This window comes from Anarrhichthys ocellatus, unplaced genomic scaffold (genome assembly GCF_004355925.1).
Source record: "Anarrhichthys ocellatus isolate YVR2014 unplaced genomic scaffold, GSC_Weel_1.0 scaffold83, whole genome shotgun sequence".
In the NCBI taxonomy this organism is placed as follows: domain Eukaryota; kingdom Metazoa; phylum Chordata; class Actinopteri; order Perciformes; family Anarhichadidae; genus Anarrhichthys; species Anarrhichthys ocellatus.
The window spans coordinates 151,602-176,804 of record NW_022280113.1 but is presented as its reverse complement, the minus strand read 5'-3'; the positions used below and the strand labels follow the sequence as shown (position 1 = coordinate 176,804).

The window sequence follows — 25,203 nt, the reverse complement described above, 5'->3', positions numbered from 1 at the left end:
TCTGCCTCTTAAGCGATGTCGTGTACGACAGAAACTAACTTTAATTAACCTTACTGTAGTTAGATACTCACATCACCATTGTAGCTTTCCAAGGAGGGCTCCGGTCCAGTGGAGTCCCTCTCAGTAGCTTTGTTGTCCCGCACTGATAGAATAATGTAAATAACGTGATGAGGTTCTACTTGCATGATTACAAAAGTAGACCCGGGGACCAAACATAGCTTAGGCTTGGTGAACTAATTATCTTTGGATTTTGGACTGATCGAGATGTCACCTGGTCTCTAGGAAACTGTAATAGACACTTTTCATTGATTAATCGAGAAGACAATCAACAGATAAAGTGATTATGAAAGTAATGGTTAGCTGCAGCCTAATTATTGACAGCAAAAACATCCAGAAAACATGCATGGTTACTGTATAACTTATCGTACTGCGGATGTCCTCAGCTTCTGTGACAAGTTACTGATCTTTAAGTCAGTGTGAACCACTTTAGTTGTGAAATTCTTCTACAGACATTGTGATGAAAACACTGACCCCATAAAGCCTCACACCCTAATTAATCAGTCCTGACTGGACAAGAATGATGTAACTTCCTGATTCTCTTACAACAGAAACCACACGTTTCATTGCTTCTATTGTAGTAAAGGAAATTATTTTTGATATATTTGGTTCCAATAAATACATCAGCACAGTCCCGTGTGTGTGTGTGTGTGTAGTCAGACAGCAGTGGTAGCAGCAGTCCTCTCCCTGAGGACTCCTCCTCATTGGATATATATGCTGCGATAGAGCTTGACGTGCTGTCGAGACCTCTGATTCAGCGCCTGCGGAGCTTTCTCCGGCTCTGGGAGCTCACAGCAGCTCGAAGTCTTTTAATAACAGTGTCCTGCCCTCTGTCTCCCTTACCACGAGCAAATCTAAATGATGGAGTATGCCCGTGAAATGAGGCATAATGCACTCCAGCGTGAACCCCATCAAATTTTATTCCTGTCGCTGACGCAGTATATTTACATCTCAAACTATACCGTTGTACCACCAAGCGTAAAGGTCATTCGGTGCTCACCCAGTTTACTATTCTCAGAAACATCCTCTCGAGTCATTTCATGATACGCCGACAACAACCACTAACTGACCATTCAGCCCTACAGAGCAGCTGGTTTACCTCAGAGAAAGTCTGCCTTGGCCTGGTAAAAGAACATGTGGTTGTGGGTTTTTTTTAATGGTGGGAAGTCCATTTCCTCCATACGCTGGCACACGGCACCTTTTAAGTGCATTTAGCTGTTTTTTTAGTCTGCAGTAACGTCACGTTATGCTCTCATGTCTTGTGTTGTTATTCAAAACTGGCTAATAGTTGCAGAAAGTGAACATACAGTCGAACGTGATGTCAACTGAGCTGACATTAATTAAGAATTCAAGCTCCAGTTAATTAAAATGAAAAGAAAACTCAAACTAAACATTACATTAGTGGGAATGTAACCAAGTGACCTTTGGGAAGTTTGTTTACATGCAGCAAGCTAACCTCCTCTCCCTAATCCAACCCTGCAGCCCAACACACTCCTAATAACGAGACACGTCCTCTCTCTGCATTCCCGACCCGTCTCTCTGTTTCAAGGGATACACGGTATAAAAACCGGGTTGACGGTGCAGGATGATTTTAATTAAAACCTCAATGTCATAAACTCTCTGCCTTTCCTAATATAGAGCTACAGCAAGCTAACCGCTGCCATCACCACCTCCTCCTCCTCCTTCCACGCCCTTTGTGGTTCTGGCTCGGTAAAAATGCTGTGTGCAGCTTCCACTCTTTGATTTAGAGACAGAGTCCTCACCTCACTGCACCCAAATGTTACTGCAGTGAGGCCGGTCATCGGTAAACAAGGCTTCTTCACTTAAGTAGAAAGGTCCTGTTTCCAAAAGTTTTAATTTATCATTATGAGTCTTTTATACAGTGATCATTTGTGTGTAAAATCTGAATAGTAAATAGTAACTGCATCTGTTAAATATATGTATATAAGTATAATATACATGTATGTATAATCTATATGTAGTTGTAAAATGTGCAATATTGTCCTCCTAAATGAAGTGGCACAGTACCAAGTAGCATAAAATGTAAATACTCAAGTACAATTTTGAGGTACTATCATTTCCTTAAGTACAGTACTTGAGTAGATGTACACGTTATAGTTATTTACCAACACTGAGTATACAAAAAGCAGGAGTCCTCAAACTTTATAATTAAAAAGGTCCACATATGACAATACCATCAAAATGCACAGTTTTGCAGCCTTAGATTTTTTATATTTTTTTGTGCTATAAAGGGTCTTTGAGTGAAGAAAAGCACCAAAAAACACACAATCAAACACAAAACAGCACTCCTTCTGACACTGCTCGTGTCCATACACTAATAAGACAGTGGGCACATTTAATCACATCACTAAACTGGTCCGGTCCACAGTCACCTGCAGTTCAGTCAGGATCCAAACCTTTAAGCTCCAACTAAAGTATGTCACTATCTGAGATGACTCCGAGCAGAACTGACCCTCTAAACAGGATGAATACGTCCCAGGCATTGTGTCATTAGGTTACAGTTGGTATGTAGTTAACTGCAGAACAGATCAGATGACAATCTCATATATCTGCAAAAAGGAAGTTTTTCAGAAGCTAAAAGATGACACGGGCGCAACATAAAATCAAGTTGTGTGTTGTCAGTTGGAGTCGGCTTTATCCTTTGATTGGCGGCTAAAATGTTTTGTTTTTGTGCTCCAGATACATCAGACTACATGAGATAGAGACTGCTATACATGTATATGAGAAAGCCCTCAGCTGGCCTGGGACAAGAGCTAACATTTAGTAAGATTGGCCATATCTGTCAAATGACAGGGAGGGTAGAAGTACAATAGCAGGTCTAACACATTTTAATCCATTAATCCTTGAATGTGGAAACTGGATTCCCTCCTAATGGGTGTTTGTAAAAGGCTTAGAGCCCACATCACCACTGAGACAGAGATGCAAGAGGAGTGGGACACAAACCTGTTTACGACAAATGAAATGCACTTTCGAAGCAGAACGTGTCCCGATGTCTCCCTTGTCCCTTTAGTTCCCCAATAACACTAAATCTGGACAGAGTGGGGCCGGTCCCATCTGAGTTGCAAATTTATGCCGGCTGAGTGGTGTTTTGTGGGCTCAGCTAAGTGTGATGAAAGCCAAGATTGCTCCTTTTATTCCTCGATCGCAGACGGTTAATGTTTCGTCATGCTTCCCTGCTGATGGGAAGCTGGCCTGAAGGAAGTTGAGCAAGACACCAGCGCCACTGACTGACGCATGCACGGGTCATCGCAACTAGTCAGAGTCGTCAAGCAACGATGACCATGTAAGGTCGAGGATGAATTTATTCATTCACGGCACATAACGAGGACGCAACATGCCGAGTCATGTTTGCATTTGACCCTCATTTCATGTAAAATGTCTGTGCGTCAATAAATAAAAATGCACACATTTCAATGAATATGTACATCTGCCCTGCTTTGAGGTGCGGAGGATGCACTTTGCGATCTCAAGGAAAAGTGACAGATGTTACATTTGAGTTTTCAAGTTAGACCTTCATCTGTGCTGCATGTACATAATGAGTTGTCAGACTAAGCTAAGAATGCCGTCTATCCACAGACTCTATATGCACCCAGATAGCTATTATAGGGAGCCGCCGGAAAAATGTGTTTTTTTTTACGGCTCCTGGGTTTTCCCCCTTTCATTTGGGCTGTCACTTCCTGTGACGAATACCTCGGTAGTGACTATTCCATTAAGATCTGGGACGGTTCCCATGCTCTTGGTCTGAATACAGCAGATGAGACGTCTGTAATCACAGATGAAGTGAATGTAGTCGAGATTCAGAGCAGATATTTGTTGCTGTAGTGTTGTCGTCTTTCATCTTTTTCGTCTCGGCTGCTGTTTGCGAGGATGACGATTTAGTCTGGTTGCAGGAGAGTCACTTTATCACTTCATCCAGGACAGCAATTCACTTTTTCCTACAGTTGTTTTCTGGAGGTCATTGTCATAATTTGTAGTTCAGTTATCGCCACTATAAGGAAACAGACTACAAGATTGGACTAAATGATGTGGCTTTGACCGTATACATTTATCATCATTTGCCAGAACTACACCCATTCCTATACAAACAAACCAGACACATTATCTGAAGATTAACAAACACCTCCATACAAATATACTGCAGAAAGTCCAGCATGGTGGATACATTTTGATGAATATATTTCTGTTGATTCGAGTGTGCCTTATTAGATGTATATCACACTTTGGCTCCAAGCCATGACGAAGCTGCAGCCGAGCTCCTGACAGAAGAGGAAACCCAGATGAATAGAGAGATAGTGTCCTCTTCAATGTTTTGACAAGGGGAGGGGTGGCACACACAGGAAGTGACGTGGGGTTAGATTTAGCCAACAAGCTCCATGTGGGTGTCGGGCCACACAGACAAGGCAAGGTCAGGGCCCTCGGTGCCAGCTGATTCATGAGGGCACTGCTGTGGCTTTCCCTCAGGAGTCCAGTCGTTATGATTTGGAGATGAAACATTCATCCTACAGAGAAAGCGACTGCCCCTTTATCAACCCGTCACAGGAAATGTGAAGTGTCTGTTTGCAGTTAAAACGCCTATGTAGTGTTTACCTCCCTACCTTAGGGAACATAAAAAGGTTAAGGCGTGGTAACCTGTGAACATATTTCTGACCTCTTTCACTGCGTTCCAGTAGGATCCCTATGAATCCACTGACAGTTGAAACCAAACCTGCCAATTAGGTTGGGAACCAGTTAGATGTGCTCATTCTTGCACTTCAGTTGTTCCCGCCCATCGTTACTCATTTATCAGCTGTCAGACTTGTTTGGAGCGTTCGCCTCCCCCCACGCTCACAATGTTTAGATCTTTTTTTCTTCTTTTTTTTTAAAATCCAGCAGTCTGCAAAACAAACTTTCCTCTGACTGGGGTTTCTGCCTGTCAGCCTGCTTCACTGACGCAGTTTGTTTTGTGGGTGAGTGTTGACAGAGCGTTCCTACAACAGAAAGGACTCTGTGTACCTACCTGTAAAGATATCCCACAGCTGCAGCGCTTCTAATGTGGCTGATGGTGCCCCGTCACACTCCTCCTTTCATTTGGCTTCTCTCCCAGCTGAGGTGTTACACCAACATATTATAAGGAACACGAGAAAAGGGAGGTAGAGAAAAATAACATTTTCTTACTGGAATCCATGATTAACATGAACAGTTTTATCAACCACGCCTTCCATCATATCTATATTTCGATGTAGTTCTCCCCATCTCGTCTAAGATATAGAATAATATTCTAATATTTTAGCAAGGCAGTCTTTTCCTTGCAGTGTTTAATTAATCCTCCACAGGCGGTGAGGAAGAAAAGGCCAAAACCAGCTTCTTCCAGTTCCTCCCTTCTTCAGCAACATGCTGTGCCGAGATGGTATTCTTAAAAAGATTTGGGATCTGTGTGTGTAAGATCAGTGTAACCCCCTGACTACTTTTGGATACCCAAGCTATTTTGAAAACTAATTTGCATCAAAAATACACTAAATATATACAATCACTGTTTTAATGAACGGATTGAAAGGTTGAAGTGATCACACGATCAGCTGGGAGACCAAATACCCAGAAATGTATAATTAATTCACATTATCAAATGAGGTAACACATTGTAAATGAGCAGAACACACACATATAGTGATATAGTGATACAGTGATATACTGTCTATTAGTATGTGAGGGTTTATCATTACCTCCCGTCTCCTGGGTTGGTCTTGTACTGCAGCGGTGTCTTCCTTTCTGTTGAATATATTCAGCATTTCAGCTCCAACAATCATTGTGCACATCCAACCTCTCCTTTACAGGAGCCTCGCCAAGCTCTGTTAGGAGAGATGAGGGTGCAATTTGTGTGCGTTCATCTCCAAACATACACAGATTGACATGTGTCCCTCCTGCTCATCTCCGCTATGTGTTCCTTTGCTGTGGCTCTTGTGTTTCTGTAATTGGGATAAGAGAATAAAAAAGAATCACTTAGAGAGTCACGAGAGTCTGTCCATTCACTGTGCTGTCAAACAAATCTAAAACCTTCCAGACTACAGTGTCACATTATAAGCCCTCCTTTATTTAGAAATACATTTTTGTGTTGTGGAGAAGTGACCCTGTCTCCTCTGTCCTCTGCAGGGGTGTCGATGAGTGCGCTGTCTCGTCCGAGCCGGATGATGCTGCTGGTGAACCCGCAGAGCGGCAAAGGACAGGCCCTCACTCTCTACAACAACCACGTCCAACCAATGCTCAGCGAGGCGGGAGTCACACACACTCTGGTCATCACCGGTGAGTACGCGTATAAAGCATGGCATGAGAATACACACATTACTGCTGATAGGTGTTATGTACATAAAAGCTGTAAGTCTGGCTGGGTGATACATCTCCAAACACTCTTACAATCATACACACAGCTCAACAAAGACCACACAGCAACACCTCCCTCCATGTCTGTCCCAGTAACCCTCCTCTAGTTTAAATCCTCTCCGTGTTTTCATGCTGTCACCATCATTATGGCGATCAACTGCCGCTGACCCATATGCATGCAGATCTGTTATGTAATAAATATGTGTACACACAGTGACACACACATATGGATAAAAACACACGCACAATAAACACACATTCGCACAAAATCCGCCTTTGCCGTGATTTGATAGGATCTTGATGCATTCATCATCGTCCCCATAATCTACACTGGGCGGTACTTATGATACAGTGCAGTGTTCGACTCGCTCACTCATCCTGTACTGTATCGTACTCTCAGCCTGGTCGTTTCACTTATTCACTGGAGTCTTCCCTCTTTTATTTTGAGTTTCACCCTCTGTCTGGGTTTGTTCATAAATCAGTGCAATGTCAGATAAATAAAAAAAGTCTTTCATCACAGCGTGGGGTGCACAGATAGAGAAAAGAGGGCAGACCGACGGAGACGCATGAGAAACCATCTTACTGGTACTGTGCCGTGGAAAACACACAAAAAAATGAGCTTTTTGTGATTTCTGAGATGTAATTTTTGACAAATTAATCCCGGAGACTACATAATAGATGTAATCCCCAAAACTACATCTACATGAAAAAGCATGGCTACTGAAAGGGACATTTGGATACCACAGTGATAGAAACTCTCTTTGACAGATAGACTTCTGAAAGAAAATGTTGACTCTAATCGCTCCGAAATGGCCCTGAATGATGCCTCAGCAGAAGAGTATTAACCTTTTTGGGTTTTTTCTACATGCAGTCTAGTAATTCCTCAACAATTCTAATGGGTTGTTAATGTAGACTACAATATGACATCCTCTACGAGTGTGTGGTCTAACACCGTCCTCTGTTGTTGAGACGTTTGGATGGGGTTTGTCAGGTCACACCTGTCCGTCTGTTTGATAAAGCCGATAAACCCTCAAATTTCCTTACTTCAGCAGAAATATATATTTTGAATTCACACCTCATCAGTCAGTGACAACGGCGCGAGAGAAGCGACACATTACATCGCAAACCTTTAGGAAAGTTTTTATCACTTTCTTGTTAAGTGGATATATGTTGTAACTACTTTATATGGTAAATGATTCATTAATAACCTATAATATGCAGGAGTTTTCTGAAAAGCAATGTGTTCAAATACTCCCGCTCAGTCTTCACTTATGACCCAGACGAAGTGTGTGGCGGTGTCTGTATCTACAGAGACTCTGCCCGTTGCTTGCATTTCCTCTTTTATTTTCTTATTTTGCTGTATTCGGGACGTTTCTAGGCATCGGCTAGGAGCCTTTGGGCCTCATGTGGGGGTGTAGCCCCCAGCCAACAGCATGCACAACAGTGTGCAGCCCCGTCAGGTTGTCAAATACCCCCCCCGAGCCCCACTTCGGCGTCTGATGCCGAGGCACAAGTCCCCATTTAGCTCTGTTAGATACAAGGCGGCCGTATTTGACGGATGACAACGTTTTGTTACATTGCAGTGTTTTCATCTCTCTCTCTCTCTCTCTCTCTCTCTCTCTCTCTCTCTCTCTCTCTGCGCAGAGTCTGAATGGCTGTGTGTTTGTTTACCTTGGCTCACGCACGGATCAGAGTCGACATGAAGCCTGCCCTACGGCTGCATTCATTCAAAATCATGAGGCACCTTCCCACAATGAGCAAACAGAAATAGATTGCCTTTAATGGGCCAGACGACTCCGGTGTTCAGATTGAATGATATCTTTACATCTGCATGTGATCACACACAGCTTTTCACCAGGTGCTTCTTCATCCGTCTCAAGCTAAAGCATTGCTATACATCAGATAAGGGACAGTTTTACCATCACTCTCTGATTGCATTTACAAATGTAACAGTCTTGGCAGTGACGAAACCGCCTAACTCTAAAAATGGGCAAAGAGGTGGATTGTGGGTGGAGCTGAGGCGGGCCGGGTGAAGCAGCAGAGTCGACAAATGGCTCCTGTCAACCTGTGACGGCACCCACCTGTCTACTCAAAGTGCCCACACCCTTAATTAGGCCTAACGGGGATATTACTGTTTTTTGTACCAGGCTGTAAACGTGTTCGTTTCGGCTGTAAAGTCTGTCATTGGAACACGCGGGGTCTACGAGGATTGACTGGCTTTTGGAGGAACTGCAGTTTTTGGCAGCTGCGTGTTTGCTTCATTTCTCAGCACCAGAGGTTGCCGATTCCAGCCGACATGCAAAGTTTCCTCATGCAGATTTACATAAAACAAGCCCGTTTCAAGACAATGTAGTGGCCTCTATCGGCACCATCTGTCAATCAAGCAGGATTAGAACTGATTCCTTGCTAAGCCCCCCATTAGTTACTCTTGCTAAGTCTATTAAATGTGCCGCTCTACCATAAACACTGCACAGATGCAGTGTACATTTACAACAGGGGCACCGCTACCACTAGAAATCTGAGTCTTTTATTTAAAACAGAAATCAAAGGCAGGCTTCTCATTTCTGGCTATAATTAAAACTGTCGGCAGGATTTGGTGTTATAGTACAGCATGAAAATATAGCTTAGCGCCTCTACAATCTATACTAACTAACTTAAGACTGGAATGATGTTCCTTTACACAAGTAGAAGTATCAACACCATACTTTATGGCCCCTCAGTGTTACTGTATATTATTGCATTATTGGATTGATATTACTGATCCATTAACATGCAAGCAGCATTTGGATGTTCTTGCAGGTTAAGGTAATCAATCAATCGATAAGAAATGCATCATATATGTTGGGAATAACATAGCCTCAAAAAGGGGGCACCAATATGTTGGGAATAACATAACGTAAAGGAGCGTGTTTGGGTTATCAGCATCTAAGAAACTAAATTCTTGACATCAATAGAATTATTAATGTCAGTAACAATTATTAATGATTATTAGTAATAACGGGGCACCACCCTGCGAACAGGGACCAATAACCAAACGATAAACTAAGTCTCATAATTAGTGTTCACTCACAATGTCAACAGTCTGAGTACTATTACACATTCAGAGTGAAAGTGAAGGTTTAAGTTCAAGCACAGACCACATATACAGCTATTATCACAATACACATGCACAAAGTAATCACAGACAGCTGCTCTTTAAAATATAACAGAGTTTATTACGTTCTAATACTAATGATCTAGTCAACTAATATCTAAACTAACAACAACTACACATTTATGAGCACGCTATCTAAAATCAACAGACGATTGAAAAGAGGAGGGGGGAGTGTATGTGTACGTGTGGTGTGTGTGTGTGTGTGTGTAAGGAGGAGGAGCGAGGGAACAGCTCAGCGACGTATGACGTAGTTGGGACGTGGTGACGTCTCTCATGCGCGAGACTCAAAATGGCAGATAGCCAACAGGAGACCCTGGCGTCTAGTGCCGGTAGCCGTTTAGCACGTAGCTACATTAGCGCAAAGCTGTGTGAGTGTGTGTGTGTGTGTGTGTGTGTGTGTGTGTGTGTGTGTGTGTGTTAGTAAAAGAGAAGGGAAAGGAACAAAACAAAATGAAATAAAACAAGAGATTAAGATCCTCTGCGCCGCGCGGGAGTACGGAAGATTGCTCTCTCAGCCAGGGGAGCAAGAACCGCGACTCTTTGTCTCAGCCGGCGGTTCTGACCTCCTGACCTGATGAGAAGCAACTTCGACCTCACTTAGGTGGCTAGCTCAACACAGATCACGGTAGCATGAAATACACTAGCTTCTCCACAACCCCAACGATCTCAGCGACCGTTAGTGTCGGCGATTATTAAGCATACACCACGTTATAAAAATGAACAGTACTTTAAGCACACAAACAAAATAAAATAAACACAAATTAACTCTCTCTAACTCTGCCCAGACTCTATTTCGCCTTACGGTACGATGCAATCGTGATGATTGAGGGGGGTTCTTCTGAGCTTCGTTGGGCTCAGGCAGCGCGGCTGCGGGCCGCGGGAGGTGTTCTCTCGGTAGGAGAGAATCGCTGTCGTCTGGATCAGGGATTTTCGCGTCCTTATGGCCGGAGCAAACGAGGCGCTTGGTGGAGAGTGGAAGTTCTCTCTCTCTCTCTCTCTCTGAAGAAGTCTTGCTTCTTCACTTCTACAGGACTAAAAAGGGGTTCGCTTCGTGGATACGAACAAAGATAAAATAGACAGTTTGGTGAATTCGGCCAGCGAATATAAACTGTTAGACCTAGGATTTGGTTGAAAAGGGAAACAACGTTGGTGTGCTCCCTAGCTCGACGGAGGTCGAAGGGAAAAAGCATTGAGGTGGGGTTGCAGGTAGTTTTGTAGAACAGTGGCTGAACCACAGGGGTCCTGGGGTGTCTTGGCCCTCGGCCAATTAGATTGCAGTGGTGCTTTCAGGTAACTTCAGGAACGCATAGTTTTTGGGGGGAGGAAACTCGCACCCTAATGTGAAATTCTTCAGAGCTGGGGGTTTGGTGCTCAAACTACAATCAGGATGAAACCTTTGCTTGCAAAAGGGAAGGCCTGACTCTTTGTTCCACAGCACATGTCGAAGCCATATAGTCAGATCCCAACATATGTAGTAAATTGATCCAATGTTTGAAATCTTAATATACAAAGTAACTGTTGCTTTGAAACCGAAAAAAGTACAATATTACCCTCTGAAATACATTTGAGTAGAAGTATAAAGTATGCAATGGCTAACGCTACATTCCTACTGTCCTCACATGTCTTTGGATAGTGGGCCTATCTTTCAGACTAGGACCTCATGTAAAATCATTTGCTCAGCTATTATTTGACAATCGTTGTTTTGGGGAAGCTTATAGTGATTAACTGGAACAAACCTAATTTGACCAATGAAAAACACGTGTTTAATGATAATAATAGCACTCGCTTAATTAACAGCATGTCTATCTGATCTTGTGTATCATTGCCTGCGGCAGGAAGTCTCTTGTATGTCGATGCTAACAAAAGCAGACAGACTCATTATGGGATCCTTGGCTGTGTAGCAGCTGTGGGCACTGCCAGGGATGGAGGACAGTTGAAGGATGACTGCACTGCTGTGAGAGATTGAGAGAGAGAGAGAGAGAGAGAGAGAGAGAGAGAGAGAGAGAGAGAGTGTGTGTGTTTGTTACAGTGAGCCTCTGTGTCTATGTGGTTGTAAAGACAGCAAACTGATTTCTCTCAGGCGGTCTCCCTCGCTGCCCGGGCATCCTGAGATATCTGTCACACAGTGTTAATTAAACGACAGCAACATGCTCGTCTTCCTCTCGTGCTCGGACTCATCTGCTCAATACGAATTACAAATATTTACCGAAGGAGACAGATATCTCCTCGAACAACCTCTCTGTGCTGCTCCTTTTGTTCTATCTTTATTATTTATCTTATTTATGTTTTTAAAGAACGTCATGGCTCATTTAACAAGGTGTACTGTGGTGGAGCTCATTTTGGCCCATGTGAGGATGTGAAAACAAGTATTGTATGAACAAGGAGGACAGCGATCTTGGAAAAAGATCCTACAAAATAAGGAAATATGTTTCCATCATAGGAAATGTAGAGCGCAACGACAATAGAGAAGCAAAATATTTCCCTTTCCCTTTCTGTGACGTTTTGACTTTTCTGTGAAAGTTTTGTTTTGTCACTTCATCCGACTGGAAACAGGCAGAAAAGATGGATCTAAATAGTCTGAACGGGTCTGGCCCATGTTTTGACCGTATCTGTCTATTCTCATGTGTAACTTTAGTAAATCCCTTGTGGATTTTTTAGAGCCATCAGTATACTGTAGGCAAGTCTCTCCACCATGACTCTGTGACTCAAAAGTGATCATTTCCAGGATTATCCTCGTTTAATGTGGTTGTTACCACTTCATATAATTGCTGCTTGGTGTAAATACACTTTCTAAAGTTGAACTATATCTTGATTGTTGCTCAATTTAGGTACTTTTTTTTCTTCCCCACTGGCAGACCGCAAAGGATTTTTCCACGTTTAAACTCTTGTTAGCTGATCGTGGTTCAGGCGTGGCTGAGGAAGTGTCTTTCAGCGCCTGTAGCCTTCGGTACAACCCGTTCAAGTCCCTTTGGATCTGTGATGAGGTGTGTTTCTATTACTGTCTGTCCCGCTTCACACTGGGCGAAAACATACAACCTTGTTTTGGGACAGTGGGGTGAAAGCAGACCTCCTGTGGTGGTGGTTTGTGGATGCATGCGTTTTATAAGATTTAAGATTGAGCTGTTTCAGTAAACTTAATATGTTTTTGAGAGTTGGGGGAATGAAACTGTGGCAGTAAAAGACACATGTGGCATGCTGTTAACCAGGAATTATGACAAACATGGCATATACAGCCAGTCTAAGTCTATTTAATGGCTTCTGATGTTCACCTGCCATGTCCCAGTGTTGGTCAAAGAGGACGCTCCCTAGTGGTTGATCTTTTTAATCCTCCAAGTATACGGGCAACTATGTGAACCAAGCTGCTTGCAAATGCTCAGATATTTCTACACGCTGGAAAGAAGTACCATAATCTCAACAATGAAGTGCAGTTTTCCTTGTCCCCACAGGAGCTTACTCATCTTTGTATCCTTCTAAAACGTGCCTCACTGTGCCCGTCCAGGCTGTGACCAGAGGCCAGCGGAGATCTGCATGACTGTAATCAGTTAGTCACAATCCACTGCCTCTCCCCACAGAGAGAAACTCTAGCGCACTCCTCTCCTCGTCTTACCTCTGCAACATAACCATAAAAAACCATCGCACGCACTGCGTGACTTATCTGCGTCCCCGATGTGTGTTTTCTCCTCACTGCGTCGTTTTGCCATTATCAATCTGTCTGATGAGGGGAGCTGCATACTAAAGCAGCTCTCAGCTCTCCTCCCACCTCACTGCAGAGTCACTTTGGGCCCTTTTACAGCCTCTGCATGGATAAGGAAATGTGATGTGACTGGGCTGATAAGGATGAATTGATTCCTTTATTCTGCAGAGTTTAGGAGAAGGGAAGAAGAGAGGTCGAGAAATCAGATCTCTCTCCAGAGGACTCTCTCTGTGTGTGTGTGTGGGGGGGGGGGGGGGATAAGTTACACAATGGCAGCATTAAAGGGAAGAACAAGGAACACGGAAGAGACACAAAGGAGGACAACTTATTTTCAGGTCCCTGGAAAGTCTGGATGATTTTTGGGCCTTTTAATAATGTAGAACCTTTTAAAAGTAATTTCTATAAATAGAAAGTAGTAAAATATCATGATATAATTGACTGCTTGACATTTATTTTTCTAGACCTGTTGTGGGTTTTTTTCCCTCCAGGATACAGTCCAATGTTTCTCCATGTCGATTATTGTAGCTGCCTCAACCACTATGGCTAACACCACACTGTGTATTGATTTGTAACTTACTGTAGCTAATAGCTTCCTTAGGGCTGCTGTGTCTTTCTGTCTAGGTTTGCATTATTAACTGTTGCTACAGCTGCGATGATAAGGAGCACTGCTGTCTTCCTGCTTTGGGATAGTCCGGCTGTCCATCAGGAACCTGCTAGTCTAAAAGTGTTTGTTGCTCAACCTTTAACAAATTCCACGTCCGAAAAACTGATGTTCTAGCTCAGTCATAGATCCTGATTCCAGCACCGGGCTACCATTGGACGAAAATAAAAGTCATACATACTGCATGAAAAACAACTCTGCCGGCTGTTACAGCAAAGAGCAAGAGGACCTTTTACTGAGTTGTCTCTGCTGAGATAAGCCACTTTTTATTAGGGGACTGGTAATATTTTCCACTTGCAGCAGCTTTACAGACAATAATCCATTCCTTTATGGTCCTTTCTCTCATTCTCATAGAGGCTGTGGTGACAGCTCTGTCGATATAATCTTTAAAGAAACTCTAAATTTTTTACGACAACGAAAAAAGCACCCAGATGTGCACGTCAAGTATGCTGTGTCTGCATATGATAAAGAATAATATCAATATTCCATCATAGATAAGAATGAAGGCTGTTTTTAAAAGTGAAAATGAAGAAGCATGATGTGAAAGAGTTGAGAGTCGGAGGGAAAAAGCTTCCAGTGTTGCTGAGCCTCAGCAGGCGGAGGAGACGAGAGGGTTGTGACTGAAGTCGTGACAGGCCGCTGCGCTTCACCGACGTTGTTCACACCTCACAGCCCTCCGTCTGCCCTTTCACCTGCAGACGGAGGACAGGGAGACAGAGACGGACAGATGCGTCCCTCCACGCACATAAAGACAGACAGTGATATTTAAATACCAGATTCGACTGAACCTCACATGCAGTTAAAAAGGCTTAGCAGTTGCTCTATAGCCTTTAGAAAACGCCAGCTTAGCAGAAGTCAGATCGTTATCAAACTAAAATCTCACCACCTCCACAGATCAGTCAATAGATAGAAAAACAAACAGACATCATTTAGAAGGTGTCTCTGACTTTGGTGACATGTTATTTTACGGGTTATTTCCTCATAATTTCTGAGGAAGGTTCCTGTGTTTAACGGGTAAATACTGCTTCATCGTTCCTACATTACTGGATTCTTTATTCCCGTACTAGATTTGTTGGGTTGCATGCTCTCCTGCAGACAGTTTGTTTTGCGTGTTCAGCTGGCCTGCTTTCCACTGAGTGGAAGGCTCTCTATACAAGCAATTAGTTGGGATTAATTAATTGAAAGTGAACTAATTAAAGACTGTCTCTATAATTAGTGCCAAACCACGTTTCTTTCCAGGGAACTTCTAGGAAATTACAGAGCCGTAAAGTGAAGCATTGTTGTAGTGACTCCCAGATAATATATATAATGTTGAGGAAATGATCTGCACTTTTAATAACCTACTATGTTTAATAGGTCTGGTTTTATAGTCCCTGTGCACACTGATTACGTCCCCTTTAAGAGGACGCCGTGTCACCAAAGCCCCGCTTCATCAGATCATTGAGCCCCAGGCTAATTTGACAGAGTGCTCCTGGGTAATTTAGTTGTTCCGATCTAATTGGCTGCGTGGTAGGCGCTTCATTTAAGACCATATATCAGCTTTCACTCCCACGGTGACACTTGATTTGGCAATTGGGACGAGGCCTCGAGATCCTAATCTTTCATCTAATTCTTGCCTTATTCATTCCTTGAAGCTGACAGGGCAAAGTTTTCTTTTACTTTATTATATAGAAAAGACAGGCCTGTATGAAAACACACTTTATATTAATGTGTGTGTGTGTGTTGATGTTTGCAGAGCGGCAGAACCACGCCCGAGAGCTGGTGAAGGAGGCCGACCTGTCACAGTGGGACGCTTTAGTCATCATGTCTGGAGATGGACTTCTGTTTGAGGTAAAGAGACACACGCGCACACGTTCACTACATTCATATGCTCACACACTGTGGGGCTCATAGCCAACACTTCTGTCATCATTATGAACCTCCTGCTGTGTATCAAGATGATAATGATCAATTATAAAATGCATCAGAGACAAATAGAATGTTCCACATGCTTCCACTCTAGTTTTCAATTGAAATCAAATAATGTTTTACGGTCATTTTACTTTCAAGAAAAATCTCTTGATTCAACAGAATTATTATTATTTTTTAACCAAGTTGCTTTACACTGTACAACTGAATGAAACTCCTTGAAATACGTTCAGTTTTTACATGAAATAAATATATATCAATAAAGAAATATACATTAAATTATTATTATTAAATTACTTAAAACCTGGAGACTGAAACCAAAGTCTGTTGGTTCGGACATAACGATCACTTTGGGGATTTTGAAATTGTAACGGGAACTTTTCCCAATTTTATGACATTTTATTGACTGAACTGGGCTGGATGTCATTTGTATTTTTGAATATTAATTCAACAGTAGCTCTATACTTAAGCACTTTTATACCTGAGTTTCAAAACTGAATCTTCTACTGCTTCTTTTGAAAAAAGGGTTTTGTATAAAAACTGTTTTTCAAAAGTTAAACACAACCAGCGGTTCACGAACTTTGCATAAATAAATAGTTTTAAATATGTAAGGAAACATGTAAGTCATATAAGCATTGAGGTTTGATGCACAGCCATTTGTGCTAGAAAACACTGACTACTCAGTATCTATTTCTTTCTGTCCGCCTGATCGAAGTCTTCTGCGTTTGTCAGGTGATAAACGGTCTGCTGGAGAGACCAGACTGGGAGGAGGCCGTCCGGACCCCGCTGGGTATCCTACCTGGTGGATCAGGCAACGCATTGGCTGCATCCGTGCATCACTACTCTGGGTGAGCCACATGAAGAACCCTGAACAAAACCACCAATGTACTGTGGAAATACTTTGCCGTGCAGTGGTTATGATATTGTCTCTCTCATGGACACACACACACACACACCACAAAGGATTTACTGTAGTAGAGCGTCAATGATTAATTGAAGTACATCAACAGAATGTTAATCGGTATTTTGATAATTAAATAATTGTTCAAGTAATTTTTCAAGCATTTGCTGCTTCCAGCTTCCTAAATTGTAGGATCATTTTTGTCATACGTGATAGTAAATTTGAATATTTTAGACTGTTGTTTGAGTAAACAAGACTTTTGACATTATATAAACTAAATGATTAATCAGTTAAACAACAAAATAAATGGCAGATTAATCAACAAAGAAAATAACGAGAAGTTGCAGCTCTTAAAATAAAAAGTGTAAAATAAAAGTGTTTCAAAAGTGGAAATCGCCATATTGCCATGACTAACCCACAACTTAACGCTCCACAGAAACCAGTCTAACCAGTGAGGTGGCATATTTGGGCCCCATCATAGCGGGTGCAGTGCTGTGTGTCATTTGCATGCGTAAGCGTAGAATAACAGGTATTTGTGTTGTTGTGTGAAACGCTCCAGACACAGTTACTACTGTGTGAAGATGTAACGATGAAAACAATGAGCTGTGGCTGTTGTTATTATTTTGTTTAACTGAGCTGTATGGGCCAGCCTTCTGGGGGCTTTTTCAGTCTAAAAATGCACTCATCTCATCTATCAATTATTAATGATTTGCTAATTTGAGTGATTGTTTGGAGTTCATTCAGCCAGAACAAAGAACAGAAAGGAGAAGTTGAAGGACAGAAATGAGGAGGAGGAGGAATGAACCAAGGAACAAGAACGGCAACAGATCAGCTTCAGAGGTGGAGAAACTTCCGCCTTGTCTGGAATCACTCGTTCACTATGACTCAGTATTAGCAGTAGTTCTTCACTCTGCAGTGAGCGAAGATGACGCATCAAACATTTGTATGAAATTGCGTCAGCTCTTGCGTCTGCAGGCTCTGGGCTGAATGCTAACGTCAGCATTGCAACATACAGTAGTTTAGTGTGTTAGCATGCTAACATTCGCTAACTAGCACTAAACACAAAGTAGCTATGGCTTCGGAAATGTTAGTTTTGTAGGTCGTAAGTCAAAGTACTGGACAAATTGAAGAGTTGACTTGATGACTGCGCCGTAAGGAAATGTCAGGGGTCGCCAAAGTCATGAGGAGTCAGCAATTTTGTCCCTGGAATATTTCCAAAATGGTCCAGACTGAAACAGAGAGACAGACGGACCACTCATAGAGACATGGAGACAAAAAAACTAAACACAAAAAAGAGAGCGTAAGAGTTTTAAGAGGCAAAACCTTTATTTCTGCTGTGACATCCCTGATAGCGCCACAGTTTATATATTATATTACTTTATTATTCGGTTGTCTGTGTTTCAATCACTCCGCCCTTTCTACTCTGAAGTCACGTGGGCGAATTTAAAAACCTCACGAAATGCTTTGAGGCACTTCTTTTTTAAGCTGCTCCTACTGTTAGTAGGTCACATTGGGCTTTATCTTGCCCTTTTACTATTTTATTTATTTTGTAATCTGTCATTTTGTATCTCCGTGTATTTGTTTGATTTTGTTTTTTTGGCTGGGTAGCAACCTTTATGTCCTTTGTGCTGCAGTGGGAATCTCAGTGGGATTTCTGACTAAATTATGGATACATTTAAAATTAAAGTCACTATAAAATGTAATTAAACGAAACAGCGTACACTGATGCGTCTGTCTTCATCAAAGAGCCACATTCATTCATCACTTCTACGGCATCTGCCAATCAGCTTCTCGTCACACAATGGTCTTGCAGCCAGAGCGGCAGCGACAATGAGAGGAAGGGACCAGACTCTGTATTGTTTGCTCTCCTCTCACACGTCCAGAAAGTCTCTCTCTGTCTCTCTGCCTGCAGCAGGCCGTCCTGCAGTGGCCAGAGTGTGTTTGGTATTATCCCCGGCTGAATGTAGGGTTCACTGAGGCTACGCAAATCAAATGAGTGACAGCTAGAACATATTTGGTATTATGCAATGCTGCGAACAGGTTCGCTGAGTGAGGGTTTAATGTGTACACGAACATAATGAGCACGAGGCGGAACATCATCTGACCGCTGACAGATGTGAGTGAGAGTCTCCCTCCTCTGGTGGCTCACAGATACTGCATAGACAGCTTGAGATTTAAGGGTAGGGTTTTGGTACCTCAACATTGTACCTACGTACAATACTTGGGTAAATGTACGTTGTTACTTTCCAGCGCTGGTTCCCTGGTGCAGCAGGGGAGCTGTAAATCTTGTTATTTCTTGACCTTTCTACCAATGGTTTCAATGATTAAACAGAAACAGAGCTGTAGGAAATGTAGATGAGACTGTTTGGATAGTCGGACTGGTGAATAAATTCAGGATGATGAATATGGAGATATCTGCAGGGCCACTGCCAGTGAACTCCACTGAGACATCCAGTCATCACTGTAATTGGCTGTGGGTGGTAGCAGCAGGCATATGTGTGTGTGTGTGTGTGTGGGTGTGGGTGTGTTAGGGCTGTTATCATGACCTTCCACCTCTGTCTCGGTTCTTCCAGATGAGGTTGTCTTTGTTGTCTGACTGGCCTGTCATGTCTGAAGGCCCATAAGCTGATTCTGTCCCACCTCCAACATTTGTCGCTGAGCCTACTGGTTTACTGAACCTCCCCCCTGTATCCCCCTACTCCCCCCACCCTCACCCCACTCCCGTCACAGCCCCATGGGCCTCCTCCCTCCTCATCTACCCTCTCTGTTTTTTATGATCACACAATAAGGTCAGTTACCTCACTATTGTATAACACTCTCCTCTACAGCTCACTCCCCAAGACACGCACGAGCCTCGACCCACTTCCTAACCCAGAAATATTCAGCGCACCTTCCTGCTCTTATTTTTGGTGTCTGCCTCTTATTTTTTGAAGCTAGATTCTTAATTGTGGCTCCTTCTCGAGAACTGCTAGAGGGCTGAAATGATTCGTCGATCCATTGTTTGAGGAATTCTCTTTTTATATCATTGTGAAATCAATTATTTATGGGCTGTTGATTGGACAAAATAAGTTATTTAGACACATGACCTTTGGCTAGAGGAAGTTATGATGATCATTTATCACTATTTTCTGACATCTTCATTAACTGAAATATCAATCGATAATGAAAATGATCACCAGTTGAAGCCGTTGACTGGTGTCCCTTTTGGGTCTGGTGCATCTCTGCGCAGTAAAGGGGAACGCACCGCTTTACACCGTTTTATTAGATCTGCTTCTGCCTTAAAGACAAGTTCAAGTCTGGAAGCTGTAAACACAACCTGTCACACAGTCAGGTGCATTGGGTCGGGAGATGTTGACTAAAAGTGAAGGTAGTTCTGTGGTGGCTTTCTTCTATAAATCAAGCATCACTTCACTTTGTGAGCTGCAGCAGCATTCTGCAGAGTCTGGTTCTCTTTATGTATGAACAGCGGGGACGTGCAGCAGTCGTGTGCTTGTAAACATTGTCTTACCAGAAACACATGCAAGGGAACAAATGATATATTATTGCATTGTAGTTCTGGTCCGTTTCCTGTTCACTCTAACCTTTTTACAAACAAACCAGGAGGAGTAAACAAGTGGAGACACGATATTTGTACGTGATCATAGAATGAATTCACAAGTCTGACCACAATGTTCAGTGACAGCTTTTATTTTACTAGCTGCTGTTTGGTTGCCACGTGCTTTCTAACTTTTTCATCTTAAATGACATCACCCACAAAATGACGGTTTGTATATCAATTAACGTCACTCACTGCTTAATTACCTTGAATTCTTACCTCCACGGTGACAGGATAATCCGAAAACGGACTAACTCCTTGATGAATTCAATCAAACGGAGGTCAGGTTTAACAAAAGCACAACTATGTTAAAAATCTGCATACAAACTCACACACAACGTGTGCAGTATAATGCAATTCGGAGTTCCTCAGTACTTCCCAAACAATACATTGAAATACATTATCTCACTAACAAGACAGACCAGGCCAAAACAATTGCTTTTTTTGATTAAACATATTTTAATGACTGACATGATGTAATTCATATGAGCACAGCTTCTTAACTCTGTAGTTCAGGTATCAGGAGAAGGCTGATGGTCTCCAGGATGTCCAGCTCAGACTAACTCTCATCTCTCCTCCCTGGTTCCTCCAGAGCCTCGCTGGTGTCCACTGAGGAGCTCCTGGTCAGCTGCGGTTTCCTGCTCTGTCAAGGGCTCGTGGCCCACATGGACCTGATCTCCATCCATCTCTCCTCCGGCCCTCGTCTCTTCTCCTTCCTGTCGCTGGCCTGGGGCTTCGTGGCCGACGTGGACATCGAGAGCGAGAAGTACCGTCACGCCGGAGCCGCCCGGTTCACCGTTGGCACGCTGGTGAGGCTGGCTTCTCTCCGCGTCTACAAGGGCAAGCTGGCCTACCTGCCCGCCACCGAGGACGACCACAGCGAGGACGAGGGTTCAGGAAATAACACGACGCTGCGTTGTAACAGTCAGGCTTCCTCCTTAGCTCCGTCCAGAGACTCTCCCTGCCAGAACACCTTCCACAACTCCTGCCACTCCAACAACTCCCACAAGGTGAGGAGGACGGAGAGCACGCCTCGTCAGAGCGCCTCCAAAGCCCCCGGCGGCCCTCCTGACACCCTGCTGCCGCCTCTGGACCACCCGTTGCCCAGCGACTGGGTGGTGGTGCAGGAGGAAGACTTTGTCCTCATGCTGGCCATGTACCAGTCCCACCTGGCGGAGGACCTGCTGGCAGCACCAGACGCCACCTCGGACGACGGCGTCATCCACATGTTCTACGTCAGAGCGGGGATATCGCGCGCCGCCCTGCTGAAGCTGTTCCTGGCTATGGAGAAGGGGGAACATCTGGCTACTAACTGTCAACATCTGGGGCACGCTAAGGTGCGGGCGCTCAGGCTGGTGCCACATTCACCCAAAGGGACAATCACAGTAGATGGAGAAGTGGTGGAGTACGGGCCGGTGCAAGCAGAGGTACACAGAGGGCTGGCGAGGTTAATCACTGGATGAGCAAACATCACCACCAGCTGGCATCGCTGCTGTGAGAGGCACAATAAACACAGTTGAGCTTTTACAATCACAAATAGCAAAGCAATGAATGTAAGACTCATTCACTGTTATCCGTAACGTTAGAGGATTTCCTCTCTGTGCTGGAGCTGACCTACCAACATGAATCATGGCAGGCTGGGCTATGTATGCCTTCATGGCTCCTCTGCAGTACTTTGGAGACGCTGTGTCTGTGTGTGTGTGTGTGTGTGTGTGTGTGTGTGTGTGTGTGTGTGCGTGTTGCATTAAATGTGAGGAAGTGGGGATGTGATCGAGGAGTTGTCGTTGATCGTTTATTGAACACAGAGCCTCAAACACTCAATTAAGGCCACAAAGCCTAGAACACCAGTAAATATAACTATTGATATTTATTTTGAAGAGAGAATATATTCCTAATATTAAACAATATCATAGCCTGTTTGTCCTGGTGGTGGAGTCATTGGTAGTTCTGACATCATCTTGAATAATGACTCATTTCTCTTCTTCTAGTCTCAGAACATGTGCGAGTTTTATCATTTGAATCTTTTTTTCAACAATTTTGAGAAATTGCTTTTTATTTTACGAGGTTTTGAAACATCTGGGGTTTTGTTTGTTGTGCTCAAAGTCATCAGAAGTTTATATCGGGACTATTTCTTCAATACAAAGAAGTTCCTGTGAATGGTTTTCACAGTGAGGTCTGAGGATTACCCGAAGTAACCAGGACATGTTGTCAGGAAAGAGATGACATTAAAGCTCAAATAAAACCCAAACTATCTGCATGACTAGATCCCACTAGAGCTCAAAGACAACATACTGGGGTTTCTTTACTTTACTTCCTGGACCGAGCTGAACATCACGGGCCGATGATAACAGGGTAGAAGTGTTCAGTGTCTCCTGCAGCGCTCTGGTTCTGGACGGGTGATTGATGTGTTTTTAGTGCCTCAGTTCTCTCCAAGATGGCATCCTCCATCCTGACACACCACTCCTCTTCTTCCTCCTCTGCTCTCATCCATTCATCTGCTGCTTTAAGCACTGCAGTCCCAGGCTCCAGTGTCACTGTCCCCAGCTGCGCTTCAGACACACACACACACACAGAGTCCCTATGGGAGATTTACTAATCATTATCACCTAGGTGTCCTTACCATTGAGCTTTAGGGAAATGATGACAGAGGCTTCAGGCCTACACGAGGAGTAAAGTCAGATTTTTAAATGTGTTATTCATTGTGATCCAAATCTCTTCAGAGGTACCGTTCAATCATTTTACAAAGAAATCTGCTTTTCTTTGTCTGAGTGGAAGTGAAATGGACTCTTGAGCTAGTTGAAACAGCACATTGGTGAGCGTAGGGAGGAGAGAGGGGGGGAGGGAGGAGAGAAGGGAGGAGGAGAGGAGGGGAGGAGAGGGGAGGAGGAGAGGAGGGAGAGAGGAGGAGAGAAGGGGGGGGGGAGATATCGACTTGTTAAATGCTGCATGAGGCAGGCTGCGTTGTGTTCCGGACAGGGCGCCCTTATTCCTCCTGCTCACCGCAAGAAATCATTTGGGAGCATTAGCCTACTGTCCTGACGCCGAGAGAAAGAGAGGACGACGTGTTTCAGTTAATTTCACCCCGAGGCAGAAACACAAACACACACACACACACACACACACAGTGATGGTAAAAAGGTGGTGTCAACATAATCAAACCGTTTTACCGACTCGTCATGTTTGTTGTTTTTATCAGCTACGTCTGACACTGTGAAGACTTGAGTTGCGAAGGACCAAAATTAATTCACTCTAGAGACATATTCTTCTACACATGTTTTTGCACAATGTACATTTGTTGCCAACGCTGTTTTGAAGCGTTGGTGAGACGTCGAGGTTAATTTTATGTCCTTTAGGTTTTTTTTAAATTCTGTTTACTGATGAAGGACTTTGGAACAGGAACCCATCTGACGAGCTTTAAGCTCTCACAGTGGAACCGGTACTTGAAGACGCGCAATTGTTTTAGGGGACAGATGTGGTCGGTAGCACTACAACCTGAGGTCTGGTTATTGACTGTTAAAAGTGGACGTACTGGGCTACATCGCACACCGTGTTTCACAACCTGTTTGGCTTCTGACCTCTGAAAATGAAGCCAGTATGTCGACCTGACAGATGTTTGCCTGCTGAGACCGTTTCATTTAAAACAAAACATTTGTACAGATGTAACAGATGTAAAATCATCCAGAAATGAGAAACACAAACTGAAAAAAGTTTAAATGATATATATCCCTTTGTTTTGTTCTTTTGTTCAGATCTAATATATGAATATCAGTAATATTTTTATACCACAGTGCTACTGATCCAGACCCTTTCACACATTTTATTTTCTATGCAAAGTCGGGTTTCTCGTGAGTGACGCAGCGGTCCTTTTAACTGTCTCACGTGCCTTGGTTGTGCTGCCTCCTGGTGGTGTGAACACGGTGGTGCATTCACTGATGTTTTCTCATCACCATTTAAATGAACTGATATGTTTGGAGGAAGGGACACATTGGACATCTGTCCATGTGTCAGTACAATAAGTGTAATTGATGCACAGTGCTGTTCTGACTTCAGAAACTGTTAATGCTGTTGCCATGGTGCCGCCTCTTCATCAATTACCACCGAGGAGATCTTGAAATCTTCAGCTTTTCAATAACGAGAGGGAAAACTGGAGAGGCAGCCTTCATTCTGCCTGAATCCAAGTGTGATTTTAAATCTAAATGTGCTGAAGCATCAGACGATGAAGGAACTGATGTTTATTGTGTCAGAGAGAAAGTGACTTTGTGCGACTGTTGATTTGTCATTTACATCTTCACCTGCTGCTTCTCAACCGTCATTTTGTGTTTAAATGTTTATGGTGAAGGGAAATTTGTCATTTTAATTTATTTCTGGCACATTAAATGATTGATTATTCACAGAGAGATCTATTTTTCCATTAGACAAATGTCTGTAAAGTTTTCTATAATCGAATCAAACATTCTGCTGGGGTGTTTTTGATTGGGGAAAAATAAAAATAAATGAGAAACAAGCCGTCTGAGATTTGGTTTGTGAAACACTGGCTGCATCTGATTTTTGGACACTAATGTGAAGTATTTATTTGCAGACAGCAGAACAGTTGGCTTCATGCTTATGATCAATTTGGTCTAAAAGTCACAATTAAACTCACTAAACTTGACACGGATATAACCATCCTCACTTTAAAATAGGATTCAATTAAGATGCAGACAGGTAGTCGATTGCTAAAAGTAAGCCAGGTGCAGGATGACAGATTAGACAATGGACTGAAAAAGGCACCAATAACAGGCAATACATCTTTCCTTTCAATGAATGTATATTCTGTACCAGAAGAGTCATGCATGCAATTACCTTACTGCATAAACTC

At 43.1% G+C, this 25,203-nt stretch overlaps 1 protein-coding gene across 1 annotated transcript in view; it reads left to right on the top strand.

Annotated features, from left to right (window-relative positions):
* The window catches only part of LOC116398403 (sphingosine kinase 1), a 28,830-nt gene extending 5,627 nt beyond the window's left edge, over positions 1-23,203 (top strand). Inside the window, exons 2-5 of the mRNA XM_031874657.1 lie at positions 6,205-6,354; positions 15,677-15,771; positions 16,582-16,697; positions 20,938-23,203. Coding sequence (XP_031730517.1) covers positions 6,205-6,354; positions 15,677-15,771; positions 16,582-16,697; positions 20,938-21,808 — 1,232 coding nt within the window. The 3' untranslated portion in view covers positions 21,809-23,203. The remainder of the gene's footprint in view (positions 1-6,204; positions 6,355-15,676; positions 15,772-16,581; positions 16,698-20,937) is intronic.
* Positions 23,204-25,203: the final 2,000 nt, after the last annotated feature.